This window comes from Sinocyclocheilus grahami, unplaced genomic scaffold (genome assembly GCF_001515645.1).
Source record: "Sinocyclocheilus grahami isolate Dianchi unplaced genomic scaffold, SAMN03320097.WGS_v1.1 scaffold813.1, whole genome shotgun sequence".
NCBI lineage: Eukaryota > Metazoa > Chordata > Actinopteri > Cypriniformes > Cyprinidae > Sinocyclocheilus > Sinocyclocheilus grahami.
Genome location: NW_015505992.1, coordinates 10,229 through 34,611, shown reverse-complemented (window position 1 = coordinate 34,611; position 24,383 = coordinate 10,229). Strand labels below are relative to the sequence as shown.

The following is a 24,383-nucleotide window of genomic DNA, read 5'->3' as shown; positions in this document are numbered from 1 at the left end:
TACAAAAAGAGAGCAAAGAACGTTTACACTATCAAAGAACATTTTCACTTCAGTCCAGCGAATTCAAGCACTCTCAAAAACTCCCCTAATAATCTCTAAAGCTGTTTACACTGTAAAATGAATATCTTACTTACATTTGTACATCTTCCCTTTGTTGTTTCTGATGAGATAATTAGCCAGAGATTTCAGTCAGCCAGCGTGCGCAGTGACGAAACAGCGTGTCTCAGCGGTGACTCATCTGAACGCCTCTGATTGGTCTTTGTATTCAGAAACTCAACATAATAATATGGGATTGGTTATAATGCGCAGTGCTTTAAAAACGTGAATGTCTCTGGCTCTGTGCCAGCCAGCGAACGCAGATTTGAATTTAGCTGCTGGTGATGTTTTTCTTTTTTTATATGCATAGTTTACAGGACAAATTGCGCATTTCACCCAAAATTGTTTGGTGTGATATGATTCCAAATTTGGATAGAACTGCCTCTGAATACGACGCGAGTAAATAGCGGTTTCAGTGGTGTAGGCAGTACGTGTTTGGTGCGGAGTATTAGCTTGTGACGCGACTGACCGGGTTCGAGTCTGGCTTTTGCCGAGCTCTCCCATCACATATCTCATTAGAATTTATTTTCAATAAAAATGAAGAAAACGTTCTAAAAGTGGAAGTAAAGTGCCTGTCGAGTGTTTAATAAAAATAAAAGTATTTATAATTTTAATAAATATAATCATTTACACTGTCATTTTTGCATCCTGTTAATGCATAACAATACTGAGGTGCAAATAGTATGTATCTGCCAGAATAAAGTATAAATCGAATTATTATTTACACTTATTGCAAAGAACTGCTACTTTTACATGGTAAATGGAATATAGCACTATTTTCACTAAGTGTAAAGGGCATCAAGAGCTATTTGCACTTAGCCTACTCTAAATAGGATTTATCACTAAGAAAGTATCATTTTAATCAATATAATCATTTACACTCTGTCATTTTTGCATCCTGTTAATGTACAACAATACTGAGGTGCAAATAGTATGTATCTGCCAGTATAAAGTATAAATCTAATTATTATTTACACTTATTGCAAAGAACTGCTACTTTTACATGGTAAATGGAATATAGCACTATTTTCGCTAAGTGTAAAGAGCATCAAGAGCTATTTGCACTTAGCCTACTCTAAATAGGATTTATCACTAAGAAAGTATGCTAATTCCACTTAGTGTAAATAGCTGCTGCCGTATTTTTCTTACCCTATTGGCATATTATTTGTAAAATAAGAAAAATGCACTTAAATTATTTTAGTTTTTAGTTTTTTGCCTGTGGAATACCATGATAATGAATAGCCTATTAGTTCAATAACCTACCGTTCTGCCAATTTTCACCTGTGATATTATAATAGTGATAAGAATTAAACTTGTATTGACTCTGAAGTATGCAGACGTCTTTTTGTTGGGTGCTGTTGCCATGGTGAATCATAATATTTTTTCTCCATTGATTATGGCTTTTCATAGCACACGCTAAACTCAGAGTCAACCTACTCAGAAATGATTGAACTAACTCAATTCAGCCTGTTCTGAAACCGAAAACTCAAAGGGTGCTTCTCAAAATCCCTCCTCGTTTCCTTGCTTCTCTGTCTTCCATCCTATGACCCGGAAACCAATCGAGCTCAGCCATCTTGTAGGACATCTCAATTATCTAATTGCACCGTGAGGAGGCTTCCTGAGGAGCTATGAGCGAGGATACACAGGTGTATCCTTTGCGGAAGTGTTTTTCATCAAAAAACCTGATGCATGTATACATTCTCCTCCCCCTTCACATCTGTTGTAATAATTGTAATTTATATTTTACCTTTGCAGTTTAAATAAACCATGCATGTAATATATTTCAAACAGGGCATCTTGCTTTATTAATATTTATTATGAATGTCTTAAATAACAAACTTTAACAACATAAGGGCAGATCCCTTTAGTGCAGCTGATGATGCTTTGAAGTGACGCTAAAGGGAGCGAGGGTATATCATTTCACTTGATTCAACTCCTCCGTCCGCCCGTCTTTTCCTTGCATTCTTACCTCGCATGAAGAGGGTGGAGCTAAGACACGAGGAAAGGAAGCAAGGAAAGGAAACAAGGATGCACAAATAAGAATTGAGAAGCACCCAGAGTTTCCCATCTCAGAGTAAGTCAACTCAGAGTTAAAGTTTTAACTCAGAGTTGGTTGAACCTCCTTATTGAAACAGGACCCTGGTATTTGCTGAATGGTGCTGTGTGGGAGACAGTGAATTGCACCAGGTTAATGCCACTTTATGAGTCCAGAAACTAAATATGCCCTGTCACTGATTTTGATGCTTTGTCAGTGTGAATTATGCAACTGAACAGTCATGCATCAGAGTCTTCCGTGTGGGTATGGGTTGATCTGTTTGATGTTCAAAAGCCCAGCCCTCTGCCTATGGGTCCCCTCTGGTGTGTCGACCTGGGTATTTAATCCGAGGAAACTTGAGAACTATTTAATCAGAGGAAACTTGAGAACTAACAAGGTTTATCCACGTGGATAAAGTGAAAAAAATCTCTGAACTACACAGAGAAGGGACAAGACCAACATCTTAGGATCTCTTTCTTCAGCACATTATTGTCCTTTGCTGTCTGCTGTGTTAACAGTACACTGTGCCACTCCAAAAAGAAATGGAGCTATATTATCCACCCAATCACACTGGTTCCACCTCTCTCTCATGACGATGTTGAGGTATGCTACCCTGTCATTATCCTGTGAGTTTTGTCAAGAATGAATGCACTGTCTGACAAGAAATTGGATGTGATGTGTGCACTGTGGCTTCTGTTCCCAAATGCCTCAACACTGTGCCGCACAATGTCTGTCAGCCATTGTATTACTTTGTTGACCAGGGCAGGAGGGGAATGGCTTCCACCTGCGAGTATAACCACAAACAAAACAATCATGAAGGGAAATGTGTCTGGCTTGACAATCTGCCCACATTCTCCACCAGTGTAGCAGAGAGACAAGACACAGACAGTGTAGCAGTGCAAAGTTACTGTAGAGGGGACTTTGTTAAAGATTTAGGCAAGGATAGAATGAGCAGAAGGATGTGCTTGAGGTGTAGTTGAGGTCATCATGGGTAGAAGTCTGGTAGAGTGAGGGAGGATGTCATTTTCCAAGATAGGTAAGCTAGAAGAGGTAGATTTCCAAAATGTGTGGTCAGTCTGAACCTAAAAGGACACAGACAGACACGATAGTTTGCCTGGAGACAGTGCTCAGTGATGTGTTCTTTGTGGAGTGTTAAAATAGATGCAGTGCAGGTGTGGATAATTAAGCTACTCTGCTTGGGAAATCATCATTCCCCAGGATGACACAGGTGTCTCAGCTGAAGGCTGACCTCAACTATAAATTTAATTGGTTTCAGTGCCTGGATCACAAAATGTTTTGGATCCTGTTAACACTTGTATTTAGCACTGTCCACTTGATAGAAATAGAACTTAATACCAGGTGTAAACAGGGTCTGACTGATTGGGCTGAATTTTGGCCATTCATGCTTGGCTCTTTAAGTGATGTTGGCAGCTGTTTATTTAGTTTTTTTTGCTATTTTCATGTCAAACATATGAAAGACTACCTTTTGTTGACTATATATGTTGGAGCAGTAACGTTTAGAGCAGAAACCTTGACGGTAATTCCTTTTAAAATGATAATTATCTCTTATTGTCACGGTTATGGACTTTTTGTTGTGTTTCTGTCTGTTCCTGTTCTCCTGCCCTGTTTTGTTCGGTTGCCCTAGTTTCTTATCAGTCCTGATTTGTTTCTATGGTTACTCATTATAAGATGTCTTTCATTCATTATTCTCTTTATTTATACTCACTGTTCTGTTCAGTCTTGGCCAGTTATTGTTTATGTCTACATGTTTGTGCAATGTTGTTTCCTGTGTTCTCCTGAGTTTTCTTGTGGATTTATTATTAAAGTACTGTTGTGGATTCTGATTTGTCATCCTGCACTTATTATTGAGCACTGAGTGTGACAGAATAATGGCCCCAAAGTATATATAAACACTGCGGCGATTCTATACCCTTTTGTTTTTATTTCCTTCTTATGCCCCTCCCCCATCCTGATGCCAAGTCCTTCTTATGCCAATCCTTCCTGATGCCAAGTTCACAATACATGATTTTAAGCCCAATTTAAGTCTGATTTGCAAGTCAACAAGCTCGCCATCAGGTCGGGATATGATCAGGGGCAAATTAGCGGGTGATCAGTGTTCGGCAATCTTTATGTGTAAACTACTCAACTATGCATCAAAGATGCTCCCTGACGCCTCGCAGACGCCAAACAAATATCTAGCATGCTAAATATCTGGACCTGTTGGCTTACTCAACATCCTGTGGTGTCAGGTGACGTGACGAGCTGCAGCCAATGAGAGAGCAAGGCATGGGTTGAGGTCACCAGAAGAAAAACAGCAGCAGCAACATGGGTTTAAGAAAAGCGTGGACACAAGAAATGGAGCAACATTTTTGAACAGATCATATCGCAAACAGCTTGCAGTGGTAATTTCTTCCCGACGTCCATATTCATATGAACAACTCCTGTTTCACATGTTGTTTCGCATTATTCCCGTTCCAGTTCTAGCGTGTAATTTTGTGACAAAACATGGTTTGGAGACCAGATAAAGTTGTTGGGGAACAGAGGTGAGCTGCAACTGCCCTCTGCTATAATTTGACATGTTTTTGAAAAGGATAATTTCCTGTATGTTCCATACATCCCTGAATCTTCTGTCATTCCGCTGGTTCCGTCTAGCCCTGAATCTCCTGTGGTATTTCTGGTTATGCTCAGCTCTGAATCTTCTGTGGTTTCGCTAGTTCCGTCCAGCCCTGAATCTCCTGCGTCTCCTGAGTTCCCTCCCAGCCACCCAGTTCAATTAACCAGCTCTGCATATGCTTGTGGATCCCCTGTCTCCGCCTCCAGCCTCTGAGTCCTGGATTCCACCTCGGCTCTCTGATCCATTGGCTCTGCCTTGGCTCCATGCTTCCTCGTCTCTACCATGGCCCGTCATCCCACTGGGCTCCCTCATCCCTTCAGCTCTGCCATTGACCATCCTCCACTACGGGATTACACTGCCCTGGCTTCGCCTTGTCCCTCCATTCCTCTGGCTCTGTCTGGCTCCTCCTTCCCTCCAGTTCCACCTTTGTCCTCAGTCACTCTGGCTCTGCCGTGATCTTCTGGGTCCCCATTTCCGCCTCAGTTTCATGAGCCATCAACTTCGCCTTGGCCCTCCGGATCCATGATGTCACCCTGGCTCTTCAGCTCTCTGTCTCTGCCCTGGGCTCCTTCTCCATCTGCTCCAGTCGGCCCCCTGGTGTCGTCAGCCTATCCTCCACCATGGCTTCTCCCTCCATCAAATCTGCTATGGGCCTCCTTCCTGCCTGGACTCTGGTCCACATCTGGCTCTTCCTGATCCTGGCTCCTCCATCCATCATCTCCTCTGGTTTCCTGCCCTCTACAAAGTATGTGTGCTCCTCCAAAGCCGCCTCCTTCCTCCTCAGGTGCTCTCTTTATGGCGTGAGGTTGAGCCTTCCTTTTTACTCTTTTATATAACTCTTATCTAATTTGTGTCTTCTGTATTTTTCCCTAAGCATTTTCCTAATGCTGACTATAACAGGGTGTCCAGTCCTGCTCCTGGAGGGCCACTATCTTGCAGAGTTAAAAACACATTTGAACCAGCTAATCAATCAATGTCTCCAGGATCATTAGACACATGCAAGAAAGTGTGAAGCTAAACTCTGCAGGATATTAGTTTTCCAGGAGCAGGATTGATCACAGACATTATATTTAAGTCAATCTATTAGTCTGCTACCAGAGACAAAAGGTTTGCCCAAATATCCACACTAGCGGTCTTGGTCACTTTTGAGAGTGTGTGCACGCAACCAGAAGTAAGTGCGCAAGACTGTCCCAGGTCTTAAAAATGCCAAATCTAACTTCTGAATTGTCTCTAGTGGAATGATGTCTGTCAGAACATCTGCCCATTATTACAGACATGTTGAGGAAGGGAACATGCTTCTCACGCTTCTCTACAAAACTGTCCACAGTGGTTTGATAAAACTTAATGTCAGGTGATTGCTATGGCAGATGTTAAAGTTCATATTGGTGCTCCAAACATCTTTCCACATTGTAGTGTTGGTCTTCACATTTTAGCATTGATGTCTGTGATTAAAGTTTTAGAAATTACAGCTCATTAAAGGATGTTGACTTTTTGAAGCTCTCTATGATCTTTCTTTTGTGCAAACACTCTTCAAGGAGAGTATTGAGTTTTGCCGTCATTTTGAATCAGTAGTTATGCATTATTTAGATACAATCCTTTATGTTCTACGGTCCCTATTATTTGCTTTTGGTTTTTGCCAAATGCTTCATGCTTTGTGTATGCAGTCATAATCATAAAGACTGTTGTATGTATTTGGGAGGGGGGAGTGGGAGAGTCCGTCAGAGGGTCAGTTCAGTGGTGCGTGGGGCAAAAGAGGGGGGGGGGGCAAGTTCGGGAGGGAGTTCAGCTTCCTGACAGCCTTATGGGCCTGGAGACTCCGCATGGAGTCCTCCATGATGGCAGCAGACTAAAGAAGCTGTGTGCCGGGTGGGTGGGATCACCTGCAATGCAGAGGGCTTTTCGGGTGAGACGGGTGTTGTAAATGTCCTGGAGGGAGGGCAGAGAGGCACCAATCTTCTCAGCTCCTCTCACTATGCGTTGAAGTGACTTGCGGCAGGACGCGTTGCAGGCACCATACCACACAATGATGCAGCTCGTAAGAATGCTCTCAATGGTGCCTCTGTAGAAGGTGCACATGATGTGGGCCGGGGCTCTGGCTCTTCTTAGTTTGCGGAGGAAGTAGAGATGCTGCTGTGCTTTCTTGGCCAGTGCTGCGGTGTTGTCAGTCCAGCAGAGATCCTCTGTGATGTGCACACCCAGGAACTTGGTGCTGCTCACCCTCTCCACAGTCACACCATTGACGGTCAGAGGAGCGTTGTGTTTAGCTTAAGCACTGGAAGCCATACTCATGTAACGAATCAGCTCATGAGGAAATATGAATAATTAATCATAACTAGTTATAATTAATTATGAATATTTAGATCTGCTGTAGATATTTACTTGACCTCTCAGGGTCAACTGTCTTGTCAATTCTAAGAACGTTTATGGGCCTGGAGACTCCGCATGGAGTCCTCCATGATGGCAGCAGACTAAAGAAGCTGTGTGCCGGGTGGGTGGGATCACCTGCAATGCAGAGGGCTTTTCGGGTGAGACGGGTGTTGTAAATGTCCTGGAGGGAGGGGAGAGAGGCACCAATCTTCTCAGCTCCTCTCACTATGCGTTGAAGTGACTTGCGGCAGGACGCGTTGCAGGCACCATACCACACAATGATGCAGCTCGTAAGAATGCTCTCAATGGTGCCTCTGTAGAAGGTGCACATGATGTGGGCCGGGGCTCTGGCTCTTCTTAGTTTGCGGAGGAAGTAGAGATGCTGCTGTGCTTTCTTGGCCAGTGCTGCGGTGTTGTCAGTCCAGCAGAGATCCTCTGTGATGTGCACACCCAGGAACTTGGTGCTGCTCACCCTCTCCACAGTCACACCATTGACGGTCAGAGGAGCGTTGTGTTTAGCTTAAGCACTGGAAGCCATACTCATGTAACGAATCAGCTCATGAGGAAATATGAATAATTAATCATAACTAGTTATAATTAATTATGAATATTTAGATCTGCTGTAGATATTTACTTGACCTCTCAGGGTCAACTGTCTTGTCAATTCTAAGAACGTTAATTTCCTGGTTAAGGGAAATAACTTTCTTACTGTACAATTCTGCAAAAGCTTGTAGCATAAATCTGCATGATTACGTGACTCCAGTTATGAGCAAACAATGAACAACGTCAAGTGTGATACAAGTAAGGTTTTATTAACTACATAAACACTTAAACTAGTCTAACATACTACATAAACACTTGAACTGGTCTAACATACACATAAACACTTAAACTGGTCTAACATACACACACATATACATACAGTTGGTATAGGAAAGGGTTCAAGCTTAAACAGTAAAGAAGAAATAAGGAATGAACTTATGGAACCATTTGCATATTCAGCAGATCTACACCTGAGGGAAACGTCAGATTCTTAGTTCAAACACACCTTGGTAAAAAGGTGCAACTGATACCTAATGTATCAATTAATAAGACTAAGTTTGATACTTGCAAGCTGTTCATTCAAAGAAAGGTTTTCCTATGAATTAATTAGTAGAAAAGTCCATTCGTACTGTGCCTGTGCCTGGTCCAGACTCTACACTCATTTTTTTCTTCTTGTCAGTCTTTGGCATAGAATGCAAGATGGCAGCATATACAGACGTGCCTGGTCCAGACGCTACACTCATTTTTTTCTTCTTGTCAGTCTTTGGCATAGAATGCAAGATGGCAGCATATACAGACATTCTTTTCAGATTTGGTGGTGCTCGAAACAAGTACTTTTCAGGATTTCCTTCAGTTTATTGCTGTTCTTGTGGCAGCCAACAACAGTACAGCTGTGCTCTTTTTTATTTTCAGCCGTATTCAACAAGTTTCTGTTTAGTCTGTCTTTAGTCTGTCCCCATTTGAACATTGGTTCCTAGAGCCAGAATAACAGCATATAAACGGAAGTTAAAATCCATCATGGGCATACTCATTGGTTACTCAGGAAAAAGGTAAATATAGACAAAAGTACTGAGACAAACCTCTTAATTACTGAATTCAGGTGTTTCAATCAGAGCCATTGCCACAGATGCATAAAATTAAGCACCAGCCATGCAGTTTGCTTTTACAAACATTTGTGAAAAAAAATAGGTAATTTTGAACAGCTCAGTGAATTCAAGCATGGGACTGTGTTAGAATGCCACCTTTACAATAAGTAAGTTCATGAAATCCCTGCTAGATATTCCATGTTCAACTGTAAGTAGTAGTACTGGAAAGTGGAAGTGTCCACTGAACTCTGGAGCAGTGGAAACATGCTCTGTGGAGTATCAAATCACGCTTCTTTGTTTGCAGTCTCCTTACTTCCAGTGAAGGGGAATCTTAATGCTTTAGCATACCCAGAGCCGTTGAAAAACAGAGTTGCGACACTCCCATAGACTTCCATAGGAACTGAGGAATGTGGAAATAACGCGTCACGGAGCAGCCAATAGTTCCAAACAACCAATAGTTCCAGCACTGATCTTACTTAAAACTTACACTTTTGCTGATGTAATGTTGGGTTTTGGGTTTAGGTTTCTTGTCTTTTATTCTCATCATTGTCATGTGTTCCCTTTTCCCTCGTGGTCTTGCCATGTGCTCTCTTAGTCAATAGGTGTGTTCGACTTGAAGAGGCGCTGTGCAGACCGATCGTTGTATGACGAGAGCAGGTGCTCCTTATACTTTCGATTCGCTCTCGATGTATTTAGATGTCATACAATGATCGATCTGCACAGTACTGCTTGGTTGTGTTTGATTGTTTTAGTCATGTGTCTTGTTTCTCATTCGTTGGATGTGCCATGTGACCCATTTTGTTTGATATATATAGCCCTCATATTGACATTTTCTCTCGTATAGCTTTGTTTCCTGTAACCGCTGTTGGTGAGTGTCATGTTTTATGTTCAGGTTCAAGTTCTAGTTCATTTCATGTTTCTTTGTCAAGCCAAGTATGATCAAGTCACTCATATTGACATTTTCTCTCGTATAGCTTTGTTTCCTGTAACCGCTGTTGGTGAGTGTCATGTTTTATGTTCAGGTTCAAGTTCTAGTTCATTTCATGTTTCTTTGTCAAGCCAAGTATGATCAAGTCAAGTCTGTACAATTCTGGATATCAGGGCAGTTGACCATGACGGAGCAGAGACATGGGCAGACCACCTGGCCATGACAGAACAGGCAGAGAGTTCATGAGCAGCCTCCATAGCCATAACATGACAGGCAGAATATCCTTGAATGGCCACAATGGCCATAGTATTACAGGCAGAGAGTTTGTGGGGGTCAACTGCTCCTTTCTGGTTGCCTGCTCCATCGGCTCCACCCTGGTGGTCATCTGCTCCACGATGGGGATCCTCAGTTCTGCCTGTTCTGCCCTGGTGGTCTTCGGGTCTGCCCTGGCTTCCTGCTCTGCCGACTCCACCCAAGTCTTTGGCTCCAACCTGGTTCCCTAAACCTTCATGGTTGCTCCATGGTCCAGGCCTGCCACTGCTCTACGGTCTAGACCAGGGGTTCTCAAAGTTTACATTCAAAGGTCTGAATCTGAATTCTCATCAACTTCAAAAGGTCTGAAATAATTGTTATTACAAAACTTGTTTTTAATAAACAGGCTTATAATTTTATATAACATTTCTAAGCTAAAATAATTCTAAAGCTAAAAAATGAACAGTTTTGCGGAACAAGTTCAGAGAAGGGACTAAAGTCCCCCACTTTGGTCCAGGTTTCTGTCATGAACGTGAAATCCAGTTTCCGTGAGATAAAAAAGTCATGTAAAATAAAGGTCTTGTTTACCACAGACCGCACGTTGAGTAAAGCCATCCTAAGCGGCAGTGGATCACTCACTGTTTGAAGTAACCTGTTCAGCTGGTGCAAAAGTTGTGGATGCACTCCACTCCGACAAACCCGGGGAAGAGGGCACAGAATAGGCACATCAAAAGAGCTAGAGGCGATAGGCCGAATCCAATGGCGGCGGTAGCGGCAATCGGGAATATCCAATCTAGCTTTTAGTCTGCTAGCAACACCACCTCGTTTACCATGTCTCCTGCGGCGTTTCTTTCGTAGAAAAACAATGGGCCGCCGGCACAGGTGATCAGGGATACTCATCTGGAACGGTGAGGAGTGTGAATGAAAATCACTCCTTAAGTTGTTGTCCATGTTGATTACTGAGTTTCCGATTTCTAACAGTACTTGCCGATCATAGACGAAGGTTGCTGACCATGTCTCGATCACCAAGAAACAGAGAAAACTAAGCAAAGTCCATAGCATACAGAGCGACAGACGGCAAGCCAAACACAGCGGCGCCATCTTTTTAGCCTTATAAAGTGCTGAATGTGCTGCTAACTCTCCTGGTCGAGAAAAACCTTGCACTCGCGCGGCGAAACTGGGTTTTATCCAAAATGTTGCTAGTTGCTATGCACTCTGTCTTACAAAAAAAAGTCGGTAAACACTGAAACACTGGTATGTGCGCCCCGTTTGTGTGTGTGTGTCTGCGTGTGTGTGCCACGGAGGTCTGAGTGATACGTATGCACTTGAAATACGAAAAGTGGAGGCGGGTCCGGATCGAATTCCCTCCCGGTCCAGATCCGGACTGGAGTCCGGACTTTGAGAAGGGCTGATATAATAAGTGTGTTTACTCACTGCCACTTTATTAGGTACGCCTTGCTAGTACCGGGTAGGACCCCCTTTTACCTTCAGAACTGCCTTAATTCTTTGTGGCATAGATTCAACAAGGTGCTGTAAATATTTCTTAGAGATTTTGGTCTATATTCACTTGATAGCAACACAAAAAGATGGGTACACTTGTGGACATAAAGGGATGGACATAGTCAGCAACAATATTCAGGTAGGCTGTGGTGTTTAAATTATGCTCAACTGGTAATAAGGGGCAGACAATGTGCCAAGAAAATATCCCCAAAACTATTGCAGCAGCATGAATCATTGATACAAGATAGGATGGATACATGTTTTCATGTTGTTTACGCCAAGACTCATGAGACCAGGTAACCTTTTTCCAATCTTCTATTTTCCAATTTTGGTAAGCAGAGTGAATTGTAGCCTCAGTTTCCTTTTCTTAGCTGACAAGAGTTCTGTGACCATTCTCTGTTAACCCTATATATAGTTGTGCGCAGTGTTGGGGAGTAACTAGTTACATGTAACGGAATTACGTAATTTAATTAAAGTAATTGTAATCAGTTACAGTTACTAAGAAAAATGTGTAATTAAATTACAGTTACTTGTGAAAATGTTAAGGATTACAAAAAGGGTTACGTCTGATTTTTTTCCACACACACTCCCACATACAGATTTAATTGAGTTATTTCATAAGTTGCAGTGACTGCTCTAAAATATGAAACACCAATGTTTCAGAAGTTTATAACATGCTTATCCGATAGGGTTTATGTATATGCTTTATTTTTTTTAAGATAAACTGTTTTTTTCTAAGACATTGTTAGATTTCAGTGTTTCCTGTCATAGATATGCAAATATTTGATTTCAAAAACAGTATCATAGCTATGAAACTATTTCTTGTTATGATTTTAAATTTGTATTTAACCTCAGAATGATTTTAAAGTAAGTCTGAAATCTGCAGCTGGATCATGAACAATGGGTACTGATCCATCCTTGAGTTTTAACTTTTTAACAAAACCTGCCTTGAATTGTCCCTCATTCAGAAAGCTGCCTGGAGTAAAATGATTTGTGCAGCCAGACATAAACAAATTTAGTGAAAGTGAATTGAATTGACATATGGCTAAGTATGGTGTCCCATACTCAGAATTTGTGCTCTGCATTTAACCCATCCAAGTGCACACACACAGCAGTGAACATACACACTGTAAACACACACCAACAAAGTTGGGGGTTTGGTGCCTTGCTCAAGGGTCTCACCTCAGTCGTGGTATTAAAGGTGGAAGAGAGTGCTGGTATTCACTCCAAAATCAAAATGGCTTTATAATTGAGACTCTTTAGGTTTTTGGGGGATTAAAAAAAGGAGTGAATTTTGATCATTGTAGGGTGGTTGTGTCCACACACTGCTAAGATACATTTATATGCAAATGAAGATATTTTGCATCCAATGTCTCCTTTAAAATGAAAATATTATAATCTTAATTCAAGTGATGAAGGATTTCGAAAGTCTGGGAGTTATCAGTGTTGAGCACTTATCGTAAGTTTAACCCTGCCTGGTTTACATGTGAAAATGATTAACGGTTGAAAATATTAGAAATGTACTTAACTTGTAACTTGTAATCTGTGACCTATTACATTTCCAAAGTAACCTTCCCAACACTGGTTGTGTGTGCCCAATAGATCAGCAGTTTCTGAAATACTCAGACCTGCACCTTTCATCACAGGGCCGGAGTTGGACTCATTCTCAGCCATGGAGTTTCATGCCTTAGACCGGCCCACTTTAGTTCACTACTGACTATATTAAAATAATGTAATTAAAACCTCAATATATAAGTCTGCAATAGTGCAATGTTCTCTACAGCCTTGTAATTCAATGTATTTTTAAAAAAATATCATCATTTCCAATTCAGTGCAAATACAGAAGCCTAATTGTTGCTTCACAGTGAAGATTAGAACAGTTAAGGACAGTATTCTTTACAACAACACAATGTAATGTTTAACAGTATCAGAATCTATTTTCTGTAAGATTTAGTGTTTATAAATATCCAAAACCTGAAATGAAAAAAATAAAAAATAATAATAATAAAATAAAAAATAAATAAAAGGCAGTATCTTTTCAAACATTACAAACATTTTCAAACAGCACATATTGGTCTTGGGTGTTCCCTAAATGTGTCTGTGAAGTTTCAGCTTAAAATACCCCACAGATAATTTATTATAACATGTGGAAAATGTCTTTTTTGGGGCATGTCTAAAAAAAGAGCTGTTTTGGTGTGTATCACTTTAAATACAAATGAGCTGCAGAAGAGGGTGTGGCGCATACATCTCTGCTTTGCATACCTACAAAAAAACAAAAAAAACACCGGCCAGTAGAAGCAACATGACTGAGAGTGAGAGAACCAGTGTTCATCCGTACATGTACCAGAGTCTGACAGATGAAGGAGAGACTCCGGCAGAAGAAACACCTATGAGAATGAAACAGGACATTCTCATGTGTCCTCAGTGGCACCATATAAAAGTGGATTTTGCATAATAGGTGCCCTTTAAATAATTTTATTCTTCATATAGCTTGACATGAATATGAGGCAGGATTTCCTAGATAATGGCAGAAAATAATGTGCGAGAAGGCAGTGCCTCTACTGCACTGTGAACTGGCTCACCGTCAAACAGATCTGTGAGTGAGTCAGTTAAATTAAACCTGCACTTTGATCCAGTGGTGGACAGTAACAAAGTTTTAATTTTGTATTACTGTACTTAAGTATATTATTTAAAGTCAGTGTAAAGGCAATTCATAGAATTCACATTATAAATGCTAGAAATGTATTGCTGAAAACACATTACAAAGACTGAACTATGTAGTACTGATTTGTGGAGTTAGACAGTTAAATAGTTTTTAACCATTTTTGTGTTCAAGATTTTTTGGGCGATCCTGAAATCATGTCATTGTATGCAGTGCCGGCCCGTAGGGTTGCGGGGCTCAAGGCAAGATTACGAAAATAGGCCCCACTAGTGTAAAAATTGTCATAGCAATTTAAACATATGACAAGTCTGTCTGTGATCGTGGGTATCATTGCATTTATAAAACTAATACTAAAGTAATAAATATTATGTATAGCAGTCAGAACATCCTATTTTTTTCGGCTCCATAAAGATACCGTTTGGATTCCATTTCTACTACAATTTCACTTTAATCTCTCTATCATTCTTTCATTTCAATTCCAAAATATAAACCAACAAAATCTGCACATAAAATCTGAACTGTAACTAGAAAAGGTTTCAGATAAACTTTTTCTTTATTTGCCAGAAATGATAAATAACACTAAGTTTGCTGTGCCTGTATGTAGATCTGCACAATTTGGCCCAAAAAAAAGAAGTTATTTTTATATATCAATATGACTACTAATAATGCTGATTATAGTTATAACTAAATACATCATTAAACAAAGTAATAATTATTGATAATGATTATTATTAATATAGTTTACAGAAAACTGCAGCATGACCTGTTAACATGCAGGAGGTTTATAATTGTTTAGAAAGGTCTAAGGATTTATTATAAATGATTATGATTAAAAATCATTAACAGTAATTTCTTAATTTTTGTCAGGAAATTTTATGCATCCACTGAGAGAGAGAGAGAGAGAGAGAAAACTCCTCTACACTAGAGAAAAACTTATTATATAGTATTATTTTTTCCTATTTTTGACCAAAATAAGGTGCAGTGAGTAGCTGTAGCTGTTTCATTCATACTGGTAGCTGGAGGGCGCCCTCATGCAGTAAAACCAGAAGTGAAAAAAATCATAAAATTAAATACTCACAAAAATCACATTGGAGGAAATCCCTAATATGGACAAAGACAAATGCTATCGCTGCAGTAGCTGAATAAAACACAGATAGGACGTTTTAACTGATGAAGAATGAAGACAATAAACACGATTGTGACTAAATGGTGTATCTCTGTTCTTCAAGCCATCATGGGTATTTTTTATATGCATAATGTATATTTTTAATGCAATGCTAATTGACACAGCCTTTGTCACTGTATAGAATATTATCAAATGATTTTGCCTCATTCTGTGATATGAAACGATGTTATGTCAAACACTTGACTGATGTTATGAAATGAAATTAGAGCAAAAACGTCATTAAATGTTTTAAACGCACTGTACAGCCCTGGTGCGTTATCTGTATGTGTGTTGACTTAAAGGGGTGCTGCAGATCGATAAGTGTTTGACATCAAAGTACTGCAATAGGAAAGCATGCAGAGCTGTCCATTAGTATATTGCCCTCACGGTACTTCGATGTCAAACACGATCTGTCTGCACTGCACCGCTTCGAGTCAAACACACCTTGAAATTTAATTGTCAACCTTCGCGGCTGCGGGGCCCTCCCCTTAAGGTGGGGCCCTAGGCGACCGCCTGTACCGCCTGTTGGACGGGCCGGCACTGATTGTATGACAATTAAAGTACCCTGAGAGCTATTGAGAGCAGACAGCTCCTTATGCTTTCGAATCACCCTCGCTTTACTTTGATGTCGTACACCGATCGGTCTGCGCAGCGCTGCTTAAAGTCAAACACACCTAATATCTAGAGAGTATTAGCATCAGTGGTTTGCCCGCTCAATCGCGTGTTACTGTCATAATCGTTAGTTACTACCAGAGATTGTCTCACTATAGGGAGATGAGAGGGTCTGTTTTACAGTACTTACTATTGGAGAAAGCGTAATAGTCAACTTGGATCATGTGTGCCTTAACCCTCTGGGGTCGAGGGTGTTTTGGGGCCTGGAAAAGTTTTGACATGCCCTGACATTTGTGCTTTTTTCAGTTGCTTACAAACATTTGAATGTCTAAAGTTTAATAACACTGTAATCAGCACAAACTGGGCTACAATAATATGTGAGCAGCATGTATGTACGTGATTGTGTTTTTGAGAAAACAACGTTTATGCGTGCTTAGTGAAAAACTAAAATTTTAAAGTCACTGAAATAAGGCCATAAAACACATACAGAACATTTGATCACAAGACTTTTGAGAACTGTACTTGAAGTCTAGAGTTTTTGCTTCAAAATTATGTGAAAATCATCTTACTCACTCATTCACAGAAAACAATATTGATTTAAATTTTCTAAGACACTTTTTGTGTACAAAAGGTCAGTGAGTTGTCTTATAAAGCAGCATTTTTTTTCGGTGTAAACTCTAAAAATAGTTCAATCCAAAAGTATTGCTTAGTGTAAAACTTGTTGGAGATTAGCTGATAGGCTGTCGATTCATTAAATGGTAAGCTGTTTCCTCTAAAAAGCTGTTTATTCAACGTAGTGAAGCCTCTCCTCCATTGACATCCATTAAAAAAAATGGCCTCTGGTCTCCTTTCCCACATACTGGCAAACTGGAAGTGTTAGCATTAGCAGTTACGCTTTTTTGGCTAAAGGTTGCAGGCTTGCCTTCTACTGGCATTGGTTACTACAGCCTACCGTTTGCTAGCTAGCTATGCCTTCATCACGTAAATGTATATTACCTGGTTGCGATAATTTACAAAACAGCTCGGTTTCTGCAAGAGGGAGCTAGAGGGAGCATCCATGCAGGTTGTAGAGGTATTTGACAGATGAGAGACAGCAGCTTTCCCGCGAGTGGGTGTGGTTTTAGCGCAGACAGCGGATACGCCCCCAGCGTTTGAGAGCAGATAATACTGCTTATTTTTTCAAGATTTTCATAACTAATTTTATTTTTTTTTATCATTCAAATTTGGCTGGGGGGGGGGGTACACATTTTTCTGTGGTGTGAAAAACTCAGAACACATGTTTAATATTGATTTACACGGACTTTACGTATCTGTACTTTATCAGAACATTTTTATTTTAGGATCCTTTTACTTCACTACATTCCAAAGCATAATATTATACTTTTTACTCCACTACATTTTATTATAACATGTCATTCCTCGTTATTTTGAAATGGTACGTGAAATCATCACCCACTCTGAGACACGATAGCAGTTCACAAATTGCACTGAATAATTAATTTGTGTATGTTCTCAAGCAGTGGTTGATGAAGTACCTGAAAGCCAACATAAGTAAAAGTACAGATATCTTACCAGAAAATGACTTTGGTAGAAGTTAAAGTAACCGTTTAGAATATTACTTGAGTAACAGTTTTGAAGTATGTGATATTCATTGTACTTAAGTATGAAAAGTATTTTTTTAAATAATAAACATACTCATATTGAAAGTAAAAGTCAAAATTGAAAATGAGCAAATACATATTAAAAATGGTTCTATACACAGTTTGAGCAGCAAGATTTTGTTCAGTTTTAACTCTAGTAACTAGAGTAACAGTTTTAACTCTAGTAACACAGAAAAGCTACAAGAATTATGCCTGAGGCCTGTTGCATAAAATCAGTTTTAATGGCTACTCGGTTCATTTTGAGTTTTGTTTGAACAAACTCGGCTCAAGAAGGTGGATAGATTTTTTTTTGCAATGTTCATTGCTATTGCAACTTACACTACACAGCTAACCTACTCTGGAGCAGGTTTTATTCTGGGTGGGAGATCACAAACCAAAATCAATCAGCTGTGGGCAAAGTGACATATATCTGATGCAAAAAAAGTCACTCCCCTTGTATCTCATGCACCAAATTAGTGTAGTCCACACAGTGAAAGAATGTTAGAGACAAAATTGCCCATCTTTTGCCGACAAATATTTATTATATTTATTTTATATTAACTATATATTATTTATATTATATCATTATTGTATCACACCTAAGCAATGTATATTTGACAATTAATATTAAACATTTAATTACATTAAACATGAAGAAATATTAAATATTTAGTTTAAATTAAATATGTACATATAAATAAAAAGCTTTAGAATATAAAAAGCTTTGAAAATTACTAGACTTAAATGTTTTCTTTTAAGCCCTTTGTTGAACATATACATTATTAATTAAATAAATTCAGTTAATTAAAAAGAAATCAGGATCAAACCCTGAGAGAATGTTTATAGCAAGCGTTGTGAGCCCGCTGAACTCAATCTAAACCAGGTTGGATTTGTTTGGTTTTGTCAACTCTAAACCTACTCTGAAACTCAGTTTGTTCAACCAGATTTGTGCAACAGGCCACTGGGAGACATGTGCAGTGGGAGCTTTCAAAGAGATCTTAATGGACGGACAGTTTATTTTCAGGGTCAAAAGATTAACAGGCATCTCTGTCCCCCTCCCTTTTTAACTCCCTCTCCCACTTTAAACCAAACCACCTCCTTCCCAGTGAGAGTGATCAGTACATCTTGGATGGAGTCTACTCTATCTTTCTCTTTGACTTAATTAAATATGTTCTGGGATGAATGGGCTGACAGATCTCTACTGGAGGTTGAAGGAAGGGGGCTGGGGGAAGGGAGCTTTTATTATCCTGTGCACTTACAACAGGGACAATCCCCCTTGAGCAACCTGAGGTTAAATGGATTTCTCAAGGGACCTTAATTAATGGTAGTTGAGCTCAGAGTGTCATATTAATGGATCCCTTTCAAATATCTGAACACAGTATAAAAACACAGATCTTTAACCACCCACAAGGTGTACATTTCTACTCTACTGGCCAAATCCTGTCTGCCTGTGGTTCTTTGGCATGCATTCCCATTCTAACTAAAGGGCTCATCTTGCAGAAAGGCAATGAGAGGTGAAGTGCAGGTCAGACCAGAGTCATATCCAGCCTGGCTCAATATAAATTAATGTGTGTAATTAGAAGAGTGGAGCATGAGTCTGCATTAGGATGTAGTAGGGCCCTTTCATAAATGCTTATATTCAACACAAACGACATTTTGAGTGGAAACAACACACTTCCATGGAGCTACACACAAAGGACCAGAGGGGCCTGGCACCCCCTAGCGACTTTAAGATTTTTTACAAATTTTTATTATTATTTATTTTAAGTAATAATATTTTCAGCTTAAAATAAAATATAAAATATACATACAATATAGTTATTTTAATACATTTTAAATATTTATTTAGTAAATAAAGTAATAAATGAAATCAAACTTACTAATGCCTCCCAATCTCATTAGGGTAAGAGGTTGTGGCGTGACGAATTTGCATTTTGGCGGATAATAGCCTATAGTATACTGTGTGCCCATTGCATTGCATGAATGGGTATTCAGTGTTTTTACAATGTACAACAACTGCAGAGAAACATCAACCTAACCCAAATAAAGTCAGATGAAGATGCCGATGCTGATGCCATGCTTGATGACTCCAGACCTGGACAATCTTTTAAAGGTGATCTGCAGGACGATCCGTTGTAGCGGCTCTGTGTTCTACTTTTATGTCAGGAAAAGGACTATTTACATCCATTTGTTATTTGATTTGCACAAAACAAAACCTAGACATAGATTTTACAATATAAACTGCTGAATCATCCATTTTCAGTAAGATTTACTAAATAGGCTATGCAGTGTTAGCGGGCCTTATCATAGTAAAAACACTTACAATAGAAAAGCTAAAATGTATTTTAAAGTGTGAATGACCAAATTGCTTGGTTATTTAGCACATTGTTTGCATAAAATATGCAAACATTCACACTTCTGCCGTGCATGATACAAATAAATTATTAATATTTTGTCTATATTATGCACATATTCACACGTGTATTAGTTTGCTCCATCAACATTCATTTGCCACGTTTTACATTTGCATTTTTGCAAAGTTAATGCCCTCACACTCACTGATCACTATCCCCTCTCCACTTGCGAGTTTTGCACATTTCTTCTGAAAATTGCAGCCACAACATAGTAAACAAACTGCTGCTTTTGTTCTGTTGCTAAATGTGTCCGTTCACATTCAACTTTAGTGCCACTTTCCAATGTTCTTTTGTACTTTACATTGTTCTGTGGTATTGTACTGTACCATGCGGTTTGCAAACATACATGTATTGTAGTCCTAACTATCTGTGTAATCTTATCTAATCTTTTCTTATTTAAATCTTACTTAGTTTAATTATCAGTTGTAGTTTTTATTTTAGTTATTTTTCATTCATTTAGTTTATTTAATCTAATTTAGTCAGTATAGTCTAGTTCAGTCTCATAGTCCTGTGTTGATTTTATGTACTGTAGCATCATGATCTTGGAGGAACTTTGTTTCATTTCACCATGTACAAGCTGCATATTTCTGAAATGACAATAAAGCCATTCTGTCTCTGAAAATCAAATACGTTTTTACCAAATAAAAAGTACAGCTACAAAAACATGAAAAGTGTAACACTTACTGTGTGTATGTATTGAACAGATTCAGATGCTGATGCTCCCATGGTTCTTCACCTTTTCTTACTAGTCTTTACAACTGACGCACAAATGAAATGGTTATCTTGTCTGATTAGGTAAATGCATTGACTGTAATGTAATTATCTCAAGTGATAACATACACATTTTCTCCTATTTTTTAAGATGGAGTTATTAAAGTTATTTATACGATAAATTTTCAAATATCAGCACATATAACTAAAAACCTATTCTGAACAATAAGTGTTTTTCTGTGAGTATTTAGAGTTTGTCTTCAAAGAGCAAGTTTATACATTAATTGTCTTGTTCACAGGTGTGTTTCACATATTCTACTATGTATTGCATAATATGTACCAGTTTTACAGTTTTTTCGCTATTGTTTCAAAATCATCTAAGCAGCCTCTTTTCACTTTACACTGCAATATATATATATATATATATATATATAAAAGTTACTCATCTTTGCTTAAATGAATAGCTCGAAAGTCCATACCCTGTTGTGCTCTCGCGCTAAAATTCACCAACATGTTTGTTTGGAACTATTTTGAATGGTGCTTGATTTGTGCACACTTCTTTCCTGATTCAGAAGAGACAACTTTTTCACTGGAGAAACCAATATTATGGTAGAGGACGCATTTGAAGTTAAAAACGTCTTAATGGTGGATTTTTTTCTTACAAACATGCAACTTTTAATTTCACAAAACATGAACTTACGAATTATTGTGATGTTTTTAATCAGCTGTTTGGACTCTCATTCTGACGGCACCCATTCACTACCGGAGGATCCATTGGTGAGCAAGAGATTTCTACTAATTTGTTCAGATGAAGAAACAAACTCATCTATATATCAGATATCCTGAGGGTGAGTACGTTTTTTGGGTGAACTAGTCCTTTAATCTCATTCTATACATGCAAATTTGTTATTTATCACATTCTATGACAGAATGCACTACTAAAAAATACTTTCAACTTCAGAACTGGTTTTACATTAATCCTAGGGTGAAAAGAATTGATTTGAAAGGCTATATTCTAGCTTCACTCAATGCAGTGCTAGCATCACAGAAACACTGCATGCATCTAGGACTGAAATTTCTGCCTTTTCTTTACAGAAATGTATTGTATGACTTCTAAAGCACAAAAGAAAAAACAGACCACATTTAAGATATGTTTATGGTGCGTTTGTGTTCTTTTTGAAGCTCCAATACCCATTCACAGTAAGTGCATATAAGTCTTTAGAATTTCTTTTGTTGCGGTCTACAGAAAAAAAATCTATCATACTGGTTTGTAATGACATGAGGGTGATTTTGGACAACCTATTTCTTTAAGTCAATACTATGAAAAACAGTTATTATTATTTTTAAAAAAAATTCCCCCAGTAAGTTATTCTGCAATGATGCAAAAATGCCCATTTGTCCAGAATTATGAACTGTTGTATTAGTGGGGTTAAGCATGACCTATGGCAGCACTTTGATTGAGGTTTTGACATTTAGAATAATGTAGTATGATGGAAAATTCCCTGGGCCCTGAATCACAACCATGCTTCAAAGATTACATAAGGTTCTCTTTACCAATCATGTCACCAAACAACTCATTTGCCAGTGTAAATTGTTTTATTTTTTATTTTTATTTTTTTTTTGAGAACAAGTTTCTTCCTTGCTGACCTTGCCGTCTCTTTCTAATGGTTGAAAGGTGCACTTTCACCTTTCACATGCCTATGGATCCTTTGCTCTTAGGGCAAAATTGGTTGGATGATCTGGCCTGCACAGATTGTCAGTGGTCTGAACCCTTCTGTATATATTTTTATTCCAAGTGTAATTTGTGAAATTATGATGACACATAATTTAAAATGTTTATGGGGTGCCTTTTTTATTAATCCATATCATGCACTTTGCATATATTTCAAGAACTGTGGAGATTTGAGTTGTTAATGCTTTTGTAATGTAATGTAATGCTTCTCTTCAGTTTTGGTTGGGTAAGGGAGGTATCATAGTATTAACTGGTAATATGGTTAGGATATAGCCAGTGGTTTGATGACCAAAATCTATGTATTGGTCAGCACAGCATTGTTGCTGAAGAAGGGGTTTCCAGTAAGGAATGAAGGGAAAGTGTCTACAAAGAGCAAGATATGGTGATGTGTTGCTGTGATAGCTGATGGGGAAGTTGGATGAATAGTGCTGGGTTATGGTCTTGGCAGGATCTGAAGGATGAGAATGTGTACTGGGACAGATTGAAATGTGGGGGTGGGGTGAGTGGTACAAGAAAAAACAGTAGTTCTGCGGCAAAGGTTTTTTTTTCTGCAGGCACATCAGCACTGACAAAACCACTGAGGCATGATAATGAAAACGAGCAAAACATTTGCAAAATAATGAAAACTTGACCCCTAATCTGACCACTCTCATTACCTTCAGGCTGTGATTCTCATGCTACAAAGCAAGCAGGCACCACCAAGCACTCTCCTAACATGTTCTGGGTTTGGTTCATAAAGCTCTACTGCTCTAACAAAACAAAACAATCTGGTGCAAAGGATTCACAAAGTACCCACAGAATTATTATTTTCTTTAAAATGGCAGCCATTAACTTAGCATAAACCTATGGGACCCCTTGCGGTAGTGTCCTTTTTATGTCTAAAATGTTGGCAATAGCATAAAAAAGTGAGGAAGTGGGGACATCGAACCTGTGAGGTGTTGTTATCATACAAGCAAAACTGTATATGTGATTCAACACTTGTCACTAGTAACACTATCTTTCAAACGAGTTAAATTAAAGTGACTATGCACAGTGTACAGTAGGACAGTTTCTTGAACAACATTCTGGACACCCATTGAAACAGGACAAGACTTCACAAAGTAGACTTTGCTTAGAGAGTTTTTATCAGGCACTGAGAGGCTCAAAACCCACCACAGGTAAAGGAAGACTGAAAAAATAGGGCATGTCTGAATGACCAGACTGTTGTCTGGAACCACTTACAATCAGCTGTGAAAGGTGACCCCAGTTTGTGTGTATGTATTTGAACGAGTCAGTGCATGCAGAGTAGGTCAAAAACAAATGCAGCCTTACCTTATCTCTCCTAGCTGCTCTCAATGGAAAGAAACAAGAGAAGAGGAACTTCCCCCAGCTAATCACTGCTGCCAGACACCAGTTCAGCCTGGCCATGGTTGCCTTTTCTATCACACTTTTGCTTCCTTAAAATCACCCTTTCTATTCTGTGCTTATTCTCCAGGTAAATCCAATAGCAGAGAGCTGACGGGAGGAAAGATCCCTTTAGCTACAGAGCAAGTAGCAAGAATTAACCTACTCTTGCTTGCACACACGTTACCTTACTCAGTGGATGCTGCAGCATTCTGTCTGTCGAAGGAGGATGAGGAGGAAAGAGGGAGGGTGTGAGAGAAAAAAGCAGAGAGAGGGAGGGAGAGAGAGGAACATGCAGTAGGAAAAACTAGAAATAGCAGACAGGCAAGTTGCTTTTGATGAGGAGGAGGTAGAAAGGAAGAAAAAGGTTGGAGAAGAAACCGAATGTGTGTGAGAGAGGAATACGCTTTGAAGGAGAAAACATTTCAGTAATTAAAAGGATAAACAAACCATCACAATCTTAAAAAAGGAGATGTAAATAGAAGAGGAAGCAGGCTAGGTAAGATATAGAAAGAAAGGGGAAAAGAGAGAAAGGACACAAGAGGGAGAGTGAGTGAGGAAGCCAGAAATAAAGTGAATTTCAGTCTCTAAATTCAAAGCAGATAATGAGTGCATGTCATCAAGCTGCCTCACACGCATACATG

General features: G+C 39.1%; 1 protein-coding gene across 1 annotated transcript in view; it reads right to left on the bottom strand.

Annotated features, from left to right (window-relative positions):
• The window catches only part of LOC107562221 (tensin-1-like), a 121,738-nt gene extending 97,794 nt beyond the window's left edge, over nt 1-23,944 (bottom strand). The window contains exon 1 of the mRNA XM_016246827.1: nt 23,668-23,944. Within this exon, the coding sequence (XP_016102313.1) occupies nt 23,668-23,763 (96 nt within the window). The 5' untranslated portion in view covers nt 23,764-23,944. The remainder of the gene's footprint in view (nt 1-23,667) is intronic.
• Nucleotides 23,945-24,383: the final 439 nt, after the last annotated feature.